The sequence below is a fragment of the Carlito syrichta genome, unplaced genomic scaffold (assembly GCF_000164805.1).
Source record: "Carlito syrichta isolate Samal-C Ts95f unplaced genomic scaffold, Tarsius_syrichta-2.0.1 Scaffold287961, whole genome shotgun sequence".
In the NCBI taxonomy this organism is placed as follows: domain Eukaryota; kingdom Metazoa; phylum Chordata; class Mammalia; order Primates; family Tarsiidae; genus Carlito; species Carlito syrichta.
Window position 1 is genome coordinate 149,984 of NW_007232057.1, and position 12,461 is coordinate 162,444.

At 37.5% G+C, this 12,461-nt stretch overlaps 1 protein-coding gene across 4 annotated transcripts in view; it reads left to right on the forward strand.

The window, feature by feature from the left end:
- The window catches only part of ELMOD1 (ELMO domain containing 1), a 98,846-nt gene that overhangs the window by 62,360 nt on the left and 24,025 nt on the right, over positions 1-12,461 (forward strand). For 3 of the 4 annotated variants that reach the window (XM_008053215.2, XM_008053216.1, XM_008053218.2), the window contains 4 exons: positions 4,867-5,012; positions 5,150-5,178; positions 6,046-6,143; positions 9,695-9,824. In XM_008053215.2, coding sequence (XP_008051406.1) covers positions 4,867-5,012; positions 5,150-5,178; positions 6,046-6,143; positions 9,695-9,824 — 403 coding nt within the window. Of the gene's footprint in view, positions 1-4,837; positions 5,013-5,149; positions 5,179-6,045; positions 6,144-9,694; positions 9,825-12,461 lie in introns of those variants that run through there. The other variant, XM_021710046.1, reaches the window with a different exon arrangement.

Below are 12,461 nucleotides of genomic sequence, written 5' to 3' on the forward strand. Positions count from 1 at the left end.
TCAAGCTAGACAATGAATGTTAAATAATAAACGTGGCCATAATTGCTTTATGGAAGAACACTGCTGTGAACTCAGCCATAAACATCACTCTGCAACGTCTTAATAAATGGCAGTAACAGAACATACTAGAAATGGAACATGTGTGGTAGGTCTTATGATTGAATCAGAGTCTCCCGGGGCTTAAGCAAGACATTCGTCTTAGGAAGCGACAGTAACTCTTTTTGGAACACCATTAAAAAGCTGTGATTAAAAAACAGAAATGGTCACCAAAAAAAATCTGCTGCCTATGCTGGTGGTTATTAAAAAGAGGAGATGGTGATCAGTAACTTCTCCCTCTAGTCTTAAGGATTTAATTGTAGTTTTTGCCAACTCTAACAATTCCTTTTGGTTGTGAGTTGAGAATCAGAACTGAGAAAACGAAGTCTAATGTTATTTTTTTTAAAAAAACCAAAAAACAAATATTTCCCAGTTGGAACTAAACTTATTGATTTGCTGATTCAGGCTGGGAGGGAAAAGAGCAGAGGTATGTAAACCCACTGAGCTTGGGGTTCAGATGGCCAAGAGGGTGGAACAGAAAGATGGCATGAGTGCTGGAGCAAGAGAAAGCAGATGGGATCTGTCTCAAAGGTACATTTGAAATGCCCCCTCCAGAGGCATGCAGTCAGAAACACAAGGACATAAAATGACACAAATTAAGAGGAGGAAAGGGGACAATGGATTCAAAAGGTCTTTAACTCAAATAAGAAACAAGGACATCCTTTCTCTCTCTCTCCCTTCTTTCCTTCCTTCCTTCCTAAGCCAACAACTGATTCACTCAAGAGAATTTCTACATCTATTTCCTAATTTCTTCCTTATCAGGTAAACATGCCAAGCCAATTTAGCATTCTCTTAATATATGTAATCATGTCTTTTGTTCTCCTTTTGATCCTCAGCAGTTTGGGGGGTTCCCCTCCCCCACAAACTTTATGATTTGGGACTAAAATAGGTCCAAATAATCTAAGAAGTGAGCTCCTGGCAGTATTTGATGATGAACTGCCATTCAGAGTTGCTCAGAGGGAGGTTTTGCTGATCTGGTCCTTTCATGAGGAAGCACATTGGGTATTGTTACTGTCATCAAAATAAGGTTTCAAAAGTAAAGGGTGGCCCTGTGTTTCCATTGCTATTAAAATGTTTGTTTTATTTTTGTTAAAGAAAATGTAGATCATTCCTACCCATATTCCTTTGTAACCTTTTTCTACTTGATCCATGCCTTACTTGGATCAGATTTATGACCTAAACACAAAATAAACTATATCTGTCAAAACATAATTTGATCTATGATCTGGATCAAGAAGATATATAATTCTTAGCACAGCAAGCTGGGCTTTTCATGAAATATTTGTAGGCATGTTGGTCCATTAGAAAAGTAAGGAAAAAAATTTAAAATATATCTTGGATAATAAATAGTATCATCAGTTTCTTTTGGCTTAGAAATTATGAAGGAATAAGCAGTGTACAGGTGTCATTTCACACTTGAAATGGGCATTCCCCTCTCATGAATTGTGATACTGCTTATGTGAGTGTGTGAGAGAGATGTGGCATACTTCACAGAGTAGTAAACCCTAAGAAGTGATGCTTCACCCCAACCCCTACTGTGGATTTCTACTGGGTTTCATGTATCTGACAGTGTGAGCATCCTCAGAGGAACTGAAAAAGATAAAAGCAAATAGAATGTGATGGCTTTTCTCTCCTTTTATGTAAAACCCTCTTGGTACAAAACAGTACCACAAGCCTTTTTTTCATATGCAAGGAAGCCAGGGGGAGAAATGACAGTTGTGCTATAGGTCATTCTACAAACTTTACATATGGTCTTTTTCTGCCACCATGGATGACACTTCTAGGTCTAGAGCCTCATCTTTGTATGGACTCAGTAGAAAGGTCACAAGGAAAACTTTCTGTATTCTCCCTATCTAAATATTCTCTCCTACCTAAGTAGGGAGAATACAAAGATGCTGCATAAACAGTCATCAAGACCCTCTTCTCTAGGAAGATTTAGTACTGAATTATCACGTAGTTTCACATGTGCTGCAATACAGACTCGCAAGGGGCCTCTTTGAGGCGTGAGCCCACCCATGAGGCCGCCTTCACCAAAAATTGTACATGGAACAGATGTCACGGAAAGCTTTTATCCTTGACTCAATAATAGGAATAATACCTCCCAGTAATTAATATCATTACCATTTGACTGGGGACCAGTTAACAAAGATATTGCTCAATATTTTTTCTGGCACAGCTATCTAGTAGCTGGAAAATGAAAAACATTTTCCAAGAGACCAAGTTGAGGTTTTATAAATCTTCTCACTAGTCTAATTAAAATGTTCCACTAAATTTATTTTTAGAGGAGTTACGGTCTTTTTTTTTTTTTTTTTCTGGAAGCTGCTAACCTAAATCCTAACAGATCTTAGAACATATTTGACTAGAACAGTGGAATGTTAGGCTTTACAATATAGTACATCCGTTGTTGTTGTTTTTTTTGTCTTTCAGCAGAATCTGGTTGATTTTGTACTTGCTGACTACACATAGAAATTTTATATGTACTTTTATAACAGCTTTTGGTGATCAATTTTATATTTTAATTTTTGTTATAACTTTCATTTTTCCTAAGTAAAATAATACATGCTTATTATAGAAAAAAGAATATATACTTTATCGAAAAAGAAAATAAAAATCACTGAAAAGGTTGTTACCTAGAGGTACCACTATTAACTTTTTTGTTGTGTATCCTGCTTAACACATGACTATTAAAATTTTTGTTTTATTTTTTAAGGAAAAAAATAGATCATTCCACACATATTCCTTTGTAACTTGTTTCTATTTGATAAGCATATCATGAGCATTTTCATGTTATTAGATATTCTAGGACATCATTTTATTGCTTGCGAAGTATTCCATTATGTTATCTCAGTTCAGCAGCTTGGTTATCTGTCTTGTTGCTTCCCATTTCCTTTGCATTTATAAGATATAGACCTCATGCCTTTGTGCACATCAGACTGTTAGAATTTCTACGTTTAGCCCAACACTGTTGAAGCTATTGGAACCAGAGTAATTTGAGCAAAGGAACACAACCAGGGTACTGGTTCATTTTCAGACAGAGGTCACATTGTTGAGGCTCTTAACTACTCCAGCTTATCTGAATGACCATGAATCGCCTTATTTTAGAGCTGCAAGGAATTGGTGAATTTTTGAAAATTAAAAAAAAAATCTTTTAAAAATGGCACCAATAGGAAGTAATGTAAATATGAGGGGAGACCCCAAAAACGTGGAATTTATTTATTAAAAATTTGCATATTTATTCTTGCATGTTTAAACTTCAGTCACCATCCAAGTACTCTCCGTTTGCTGCAATACACCTACTGAGATACTTTTTCTACTGCTCGAAACAGTTTTTGAACTCATTAATCTTGCTGTGTTTTAGTGCTTCTGCCATTTTTGTTCCACCACTTCCACGTCGGCAAAATGTTTCCTTTGAGGACTTTTTCATTCAGGGAAACAAACAAACAAACAAAAGGCACTCAGGGTAAGATCAAGTGAGTAGGGAGGGGGTGACATGGAGGTCATGCCTTTTTTGGTCAAAAACTGAACACTCAGCGTGGTGTGGTCAAGTGTGCTCATATATCACCCATTATGAAATGGGTAAACGTGTTGAAAGAATCTCCAAAAACAATTCACTGAAGCCAAAGACAGCCTTTACAACAGTCCTAGCTGGTACACGGATGCCGTTGGGTTCCTAGAGCACTTACCTAGCAGGGGAAGCCTGTACTTCAAGAAGCCCACCCTCCCAAAAGATAATTCCTGTTTTTTGGAAGTCCCCCTTCATAATTCTGCCTCCTAGGAATACATCTTATAAAGAGAAGATGAGTTAAATATATAGGTTCCTGGATAATAGGTTCTCTCCTTACCTCTACAACTTGAGTCGTTTTGAGACTCTGAATAGTATCATAAAGTAGTAGGCACTCACATTTTAAAAATGAAAAGTCAGCACAAAAGACAGATTTACATGGACCAGAGATGTGTGGATAAGCACATGATTGGTGACAATATAGTTCCTATTTTGTTGAAGTATTATGGGAGTGAGGTAGTGTGTACAGTAATTAAAACTCACTTTAGCAAGAGCCAAGAACAAACTTCTCAAGAGGTCGAACTTTTGGAAAGTCAAAATCAGAGAAGGCTGTCACGTCTGAGAAAAATCGAAGGTCAACAGTGCTTGTCCAGTGAGCTGAAGAGGAGGCCTTCCGCCAAGGGCAAGAGTGTGAGGGTTGGTCAGCAGAAAAGGCAGGTGACCACACAACCAAGTCCTCAAGGAGGGCAGCAGTGCTTAAGGGAAAGCAGAGGGGGACAGAAAGAATGGGGGATCCAGGGGCAAAATCAAATCGTGGCCAGAAAAAGGGTACGAAGTAGGCTGGAGGTGAACAAGGACAAGCTGAGGAGCTGTTCACGGAGCAGAAAGAGGATAGTGCATTCTTGCACCATGTCTGAGGGAGAGGCCACTTCTGAAACACACACAGTATTAAAGGATTCTGTTTCCAAGGTACTGACTTATTTCCAAGAAGTTTTCAGGCAAAGGTGTGGGAAAAGAAAGGATTCCCATACTTCACCCTCAGTTTCTTGGGACACCAAATTTCCCAGAATAGGACATTCTGGAGTTGATTGAAATCAGAGTAAGAGTAGCTACTGCAAATAAAGTAGCATGAGATTAGAAGCATATGCTAAATGTGATGGAAGTCTAATGGCTGATTTTCTTCTGGGCTGCTTCTCTCGTTGGTGGTGGTTGCTTTCTCTTCTCTTCCAGAGTTCTATTGGAAGGGTGCTGTCTTTTGTTTTTCACAGAATGTTGATCCAGGTATGCCTGTATTTTTACTGTAAGTTTCTGTGGCGCTGCCTGAAATTTGTCATGAGGAAGCTAACCGGAAGATGTGAACTGCAACGCATCTGTTACAACACCAAGCCTGGAGCTTCTAGGACCATGAAAATCGGTGAGCATGAAACAAAGAAGTAAGCAACAGGTAGAATCGGTGGGATTGAGGATACAGTGTTTTATTTCAGGATAGGAATTGTAAACCATTTGTTAAGGACTGTTTTTGAATGACTGTTTTTGTTACTACTTTAACAGAAACATCACTGAGGGAGTCAAAAAGCAAGGTAAGTAAAATTGTTTATTTTTTCAGCAACTTTTCATTGTAAAGGTTTCCTTCTATCATAAAAAGTAAAAATGCTAACAGAAAAAAATACCATTGGCAAGAAAAACTTATGCAAGGAAGGAAAGAATTGTTTGCCCATTACAAACCACTGTACTTTTTACATGAGGGCAGCCACTATATTGTGAATTTCTAGGAAGATTTGTGAACCACTTAGCACTTCATTGTTGAATTAATCCTTTTTTATACCTCTTCCTGAATCACAAAATGAATATTCTTTGAAAATAAGAACAGTATTAACTCTCTAGTATTTTCTCAACATCCAAATCATTAACATTATACTCAAGATTCCCCAATAAAATCAAACAAGCCACTATGTTGGTTTTTATAGAACATAGTTGAACATTCACATAAGAGAGAAAAAAGATCTGTTTTGTTTTTCAAAATTCTTGATAATTTTATCTTATTATTTAATTTTTTCTTGCTTAAAACTATATCTCCCATGTGCCTCACTCCTTAATCATAAAGGTAATGCCCTTTAACCATGGAAACTATGTTAAGTGAGGAAAAGAAAATATATTTCAATATAGATAGCGTGAAACAGATGGAAATGGTAAAAAAAGAAAGAAAGAAAAAACCAAATTTAATATACTTTTCTAATCAAGGTAATCAGGAAAATTGTACTACCTCAATTGTGAAAATGTCAAATTTATTAAATTTATTAAAATTCAAGTACTCTCAATCAATTTTTGCTTTTAGCGTATCTCTTTGTATTTGAACCTTAAACAAATACTTGAAGCCTCTATCACAGCAGACACTATTTAAGCCACCGGTGTTAATGAAAAGGGATTGACTGAAACATGTTTTCCAGCTGTTGCAGACTTCAGTGAGTGTTCACCCTGATGCGATTGAAAAAACTATAGAAGACATCATGGAACTGAAAAAAATTAACCCCGACATAAATCCACAGTAAGAATGTTTCTTATGTCAGAAATATAGAACGCAAGTCATGGGGCCACATGTTTAGTGTTTCTCTCCCTCCCTCTCTACCTAAAATAATCACATGCAGTGTTTTGACTTTCAGATGAAGAATTAAAGAAAAAGGGTGCTTTTTCGTGTTTGTAAATGGCAGCAACTTTATTCTTCTTTTGTGGTTTATGCTTATGCTTCTGAGGTGCAACGAACATGAGAAATGTGATGGGTGCCCCAATAGCAAAAGATGAGAGAGAGGAAGCCCATTTATCAACAGTCATTCTATCTGATGCCTATGACTTGTATTGATGGTAAATGTTCAAATTATAAATGTAACTGAAGGATTATTCTGCTCCATCTAGAATAATCCTTCAGTTTCTTCATGAATATTCCTTCATGACAGACTGATAATCTTGGAGACAGTTTCTACCTGCTTGTCAAGAAGACAGGCATGTGTGGGAGGGAGGAATGGCTTTTATGTGAAGACTTTAGAACTTTATAATTTATTCCTTTCATCTTGGAAGTATTAAAATGCATTTGGCAATGTACGTGACATTTAAAATTAGCTTTATATTTTCCATTGGGTACAGCAATTTTTCAGTAAAATTTCACACTAAGGACATGGGGTAGAATAAATTTCAAATGCAGATATATTTAGAGACAGTTTTAGGTTGGTAGCAATCAAACTGTCTTTTAGATGTTTGTACCTGAGAACTTCAGATGTTACTGCTGAGAAAGGCTTTTAATTACCAAAGACAGGAGCTGTAGTTGAAGGGAATTTAAGAGCACACTTGCACAAGTCTGTGTCTTGGAGGGACTTTGGGTACCAGCTATCTGGAGGCTCATGACAAAAACCCCATTTTCATCTAGTTTCCGCAACGTTTTTCAGCAGCCACTTCAGCTAATTCGCTGTCTTTTCCTTATCCAGCCATCGAAGGTGGATTTACTTATGCAGTAACTGTCTTTTGAAACCTTCTGACTTATAATTTATTCCTCTGGGAAGGTGATAAGAAGGCAATTTATTATAGATTAAGTGGAACCAAAAATTTAAGATTATAACTGGGCATAAGGGATATATTAATCCTATAACCATGTTTAGAGGTTGAATTGGATTTAATAGCAAATCTTTTCTTATGGTTGTTCTATGCAAGTTGCCCAAGTTGCACTCAAAAGCATTTCTTTGCCATACATTCTTTTTATTTCACTTAGGGGAGAAAGAAACCCTGATACAGGCTGAGCATCCTTAATCTAAAAATTTTTAAATGCTCCAAAAGCTGAGTCTTTTAGAATGCCAATATGATGCCAAAAGTGGAAAATTCCATACTTGTCCTCAAGTGACCGGTTGCATCCATTATTAAAAATATTGTATAAAATCGCCTTCAGGCTATTTGTATAACGTATATATGAAACATAAGTGAATTTCTTGAGTTTATACTTGGGCTTATACTTGAGTTCCATCCCCAAGATGCATATACATCTCTTTATGTATATGAAAATATTCCAAAATCTGAAAAAAATCCAAAAGCCAAAATCTGAAAAAAATTCAAAAGCCAAAACACTTCTGGTCCCAAGCATCTTGGGCAAAAGACCCTCAATTTGTAGTTTTTAAAATTATTTTTGTATTTTATTGTATTTGTATTTTTGTGGTTGTTGTTACATCTCAATGTGAATTTTGGTGCCTTTTCTCCAGACGAACATTGACAAAATCTGACACAAAAAAATTAAATACTTTCCTGAGTATGAGAAATAGGAGATAAGAAATGGAGGAAACATTTTATAACTTACAAAACTACCATTATTTTTGTTTTGATTATTTGTTTAAAGTGCTGCTTATAGTGGTACTACAAATTACTATAGAAAAAAAATTTAATTGACTTTCCTTGTTCCCACCTTTTTTGTTTCTTCTGCTCTCTTTTTTCTCTCAAAATTAACTATCTTGTTAGTTCCACATTAATCTTCTGGGGGACCAACACCACTGAACCCTTTCCTAAGTTTAAATATCAGATTTCATTTTTTCATGCTATGGTAACAAATGATTATAAAGGCCATTAATGGAACACACACTTTTAATAAAGTCTGGTATTCCTAGGCTACCTGACACTGCCCTCTATGAATAAAGTAGGTGTGCAGTCCTAAGACTTGAGATTTAATTTCTGTGCATCTCATTTACCTCTCCAAAAAGATGATGTTACTGTTGTGATTATAACGACCACCACCATCACCACAAAAATATTCAAAATCAGTGAGTGAGCTAACTGGGAACAGGAATATATTGGATAGTATCAGGAAATTGCCAATGTTCAACCATTTTTGAACCACAGAAAATACATGACTATAAATAACTTAGCAGGAATCAATACACATGAAAGACTGCCTTTAGGTTTAATTTAGATGACAGTAGTCTGTATGAAAAAAGGATCTTATGCTGTGTTAGTCACCTGTTTATAAATGATATTAATTTACTAAAATGATGCCACTGCTTGAAATGACTCTATCTTACTTTACAGATTGTAGGAAAGAAAAACAGTATTGTGGTCACAGAAAGAAATGATCCTTTATGTGTTACGATTGCCAGATTGTTTTCTGTTCTAATGATATGTTTTAAAGGACCTCTTAATCAAATAGTGTATATTCACAGCAGACTATGTAAGATAGTAAAGCATCTAAAAACTGTGTCCCATCAGAGGGATTTGAAGGAATAGGAACAGAGAAGAGACCAGAAGAAAGTATCACCATCTTAAAATAAATAGCATGACGGGGAAAGGTGGAAATAAGTTTGCTCCGAGAACAGAACCTGAACCACCTGGTAATAAGCAAAACAGGTTTTGTTTCCGCGTAAGAAAAGTGTTCAGGTTGGAGGTCGCCTGAACGCCAGGCCTTCTTCTCAGTCTCCATACAGGGCTGGCACCAGGCAGGCACGGGCGGCTGCTTGTCAATAAAGATGCTTGCGTGGAAAAAAAAAAAAAAAAGAAAAGTGTTCAGATGACTAGACCCATCAGAGTGTGATGGGAAATCTTCTGAAGTTGTGACTTCCCTCTTGGCACTGCCTCATCTGTCAGGGATACTCCCAAGCACAGGTGTTGCTGTTGTTGTTATTGTTTCATTTTATTTAGTTTTGACATTTTTCTTGCTTTGAAGCCCCTCTTGCCCTCACCCTCGCCCTCGCTGTCTCTCTCATGCACACCCTTCGAACGTGATTGTTACACCCACCTATGTGGGCTATGTAATCGCAAAAAGCCCACTGTTTCTTACAGTTTCTGCACTTTGTTTTCGAGTAACTTGCATACAGATATCCCTTGTTTTCTAAGCCACACTGTTGCAATCTAGCTTAAGAAAAAGTCAGAATTCGAGATAAATTTCAGCCAGGTGCTATAGCTGTCTACACGGAACTTTAGTAAGAATTGTGCTTCTCTGATAGGTCATATCTGACAACTTTTGAATATTATATGAATATGGAAAGTTCTATCCCACATACAGCAAGTGAACAAATGTCAAAAGTAGATGTTTGTTTTTCCTCATGTGTGTTTTCCTGTTTTTGCACACCCTAGGCTGGGAATCTCTCTTCAGGCTTGCCTTCTGCAGATCGTGGGGTACAGAAACCTTATCGCAGATGTGGAAAAACTACGCAGAGAGCCCTATGACTCTGACAACCCCCAACATGAAGAAATGCTTTTGAAGGTTAGTCCTTGAACACACTTCAGTCCTTCTCTTAAGTCAGCTAGCATTTGCCAACACCTGCTATGTGCCAGACGCTGCTCTGGACATTGGAAGTTCAAAGATGGATCAGACGTGGGCACCATAATTGGCTGATAAGGCTGAGTTTCCTCGCTGGTTCAGATGTTGGGGATAAATTTTTCATCAGGACTCTCATATGGGAAGTGAAGTTGAAAGCCAGGTTTCTTTCGTAATCTGAGAAAGCTCCAGAGGTGATTTGTGTGGGCGCTCACATTTGGCTCAAGTTTAGATGGTTTAACATGCCTTGACGGCCAATAGGAGAAATAGCATTTGTCAAAGAGTGGCCTGGGACTTTCACTGATGACTTTTAATACACATCAAAGAAGATAAAGCTGGTTTCTGCTTCAGCAATAGCCCTCTTGGGAAATTACCCAAGATCTTATTGCTGATTATTTATTCATGTAGCTTAGAGAGTATTAGAAGAGGAGGTCAAGCATATTGGAACTGTTAGAAAATCCCATGGAGTTCTAGATACTCCTGGCTGTCAAAGCAAAACCTTAAAAATCTAATAGGATCTGATGGTATATTATGAAATGTCAATAAGACTTTTCCTCAAAACACTGAATTTGAATTAAAGAACTTCAGGCCAAAAAAATATTAAGAACAACCTTTAGAACTACTCACTTAGCAGAAATGTTTTATAAATTCTATTTTGAAAATAGATGCTTTTTAGGATGAAAGTGCTTCCTTGCCCTTTTCTGCAATTCAAGAAAAAGCAGTAACAAAATTGTAGGAAAACATTTGTTTAGCTGCCTTTATTTTATTGAAAAAATCCAATAGGAGATGTAATTTCAAGAACATATCCTGTTGTGTTTTTGTGTGAAGGAGTGTATGTTTTTGTGTATGTAAGCACTTAAGCAGATGACTCATTTGTCTCTGCTAATTAGTGCCGGATCCAGTGTGAATCATTAAAAATTAAAGAAGCCTCATTCTTGGCCATGGTTTCTCTTCTCCCCTGCTTAATTTTGGCTCACCTACTAGCTGAGTTTCATCTCCTTCTATTGCCTTTTTTTCTGACCATTTTCTGATGGAGGTAGTTGAGTTCAACAAAATGACCCGAAGATGGGAAATAAGAGATGAGTAAAACAGAAAAATTAACAGACAGTGAAATTAACAGACTGGTCACAAGTGCCTGAACAATTTATTAGAATGACTGAAGTGTCCTCAGAGTCAATGAATAACTGTCAAATGCCTGTTGTATATGTACTGGCACATAGTAGGTTTTCAACGAGTCTGGGTGAATTTATTAGTTACATCTCAAGAACTTTTAAGATATGACTTACCTGTGCCTATGATTTGATTATGTCATGTGTTATCATTTTGACTGTCAGAGCTCTACGAGGTAGGTGAGGTAACGATTGTTATCTTTATTATGGAGGTGAGAAAACTACAAGCATTTTAGCTTAGGCTCTGATTCACACTTCCTATAAATTATAAAGCCAGGACTGTCCACTACTGCGTTAAGCACTTTGAGGAAAGACATCTTTTCTGGCCTTGGTTGGCTTGTCAGCTAATCGGGGCATATTCTCCATCTGCAAAAACCACTGAATCTCTCAAATGTTTTCCTTGCCTATTGCCTTATTCTAACCGTCATCTCCAACTTGGGACTGTTATAGCTTTGTGTGTGTGTGTGTGTGTGTGTGTGTGTGTGTGTGTGTGTTAGAAATGAAGTCTGTCATGGAATCCTCTTGCTTTGGCTCCCAAAGCACTGGGACTACAGACATGAGCCGCTGTGCCCAGTCTGTTATAGACTTTTAATTCCCTCTAAATTCTTCCCTTCCATCCTCTAAAATACTGCTGGAGAAATTTTTCTAAAACACATATCTAGTCATGTTATTTTCTAGATTAAAAACTTCAAGGCCAGGCACGCTGGTTCAGCCTGTAATCCCAGCACTGTGGGAGGCTAAGGCAAGAGGATTGCCTAAGCCCGCAAGTTCAAGACCAGCCAGGGCAACATGGTGAAACCTCATCTCTATAATAAAATCAAAAAAGTTAGCTGGACGTGGTAGTGTGCACCTGTAATTCTGGCTACTTGGAAGACTGAGGCAGAGGGATCACCTGAGCCCAGCATGTCAAAACTGCAGTGGCCATGAGCATGCCACTGCACTCCAGTCTGGGCAACAGAGTGAGACTCCAACTCAAAAAAAAAAAAAAAACCTTCCAAATTATAGACTTTGCAGCAAATTGGATGGATTTAGACTCCATCATACTCAGTGATCTATCACAGAAACAAAGAACTGGACTGAATACCACATGTGCTCACTCATAAGTGGATCCTGAACATTTATCACAGTACTACAAGAGTGGGTTTGGCAGTAGTAGGACACTGTTGGGGTATGGGGGTGGGAGGACGTAACACCTCTAAGGTTACCTGAACTCATTTTCATAAGTAAAGTTTGACTGCAACACAGCCACACCCCTTCATTTATGTACTGGTTTATGGCCACTATTCTACTGCAAAGGCAAAGTTTACTAGTTACTTCAGAGATCATCACAAAGCCTAAAATATTTATCAGCTGGTTCTTTTTTTTTTTTTTTTTTTTTGAGTTGGAGTCTCACTCAGTCGCCCAGACTGGAGTG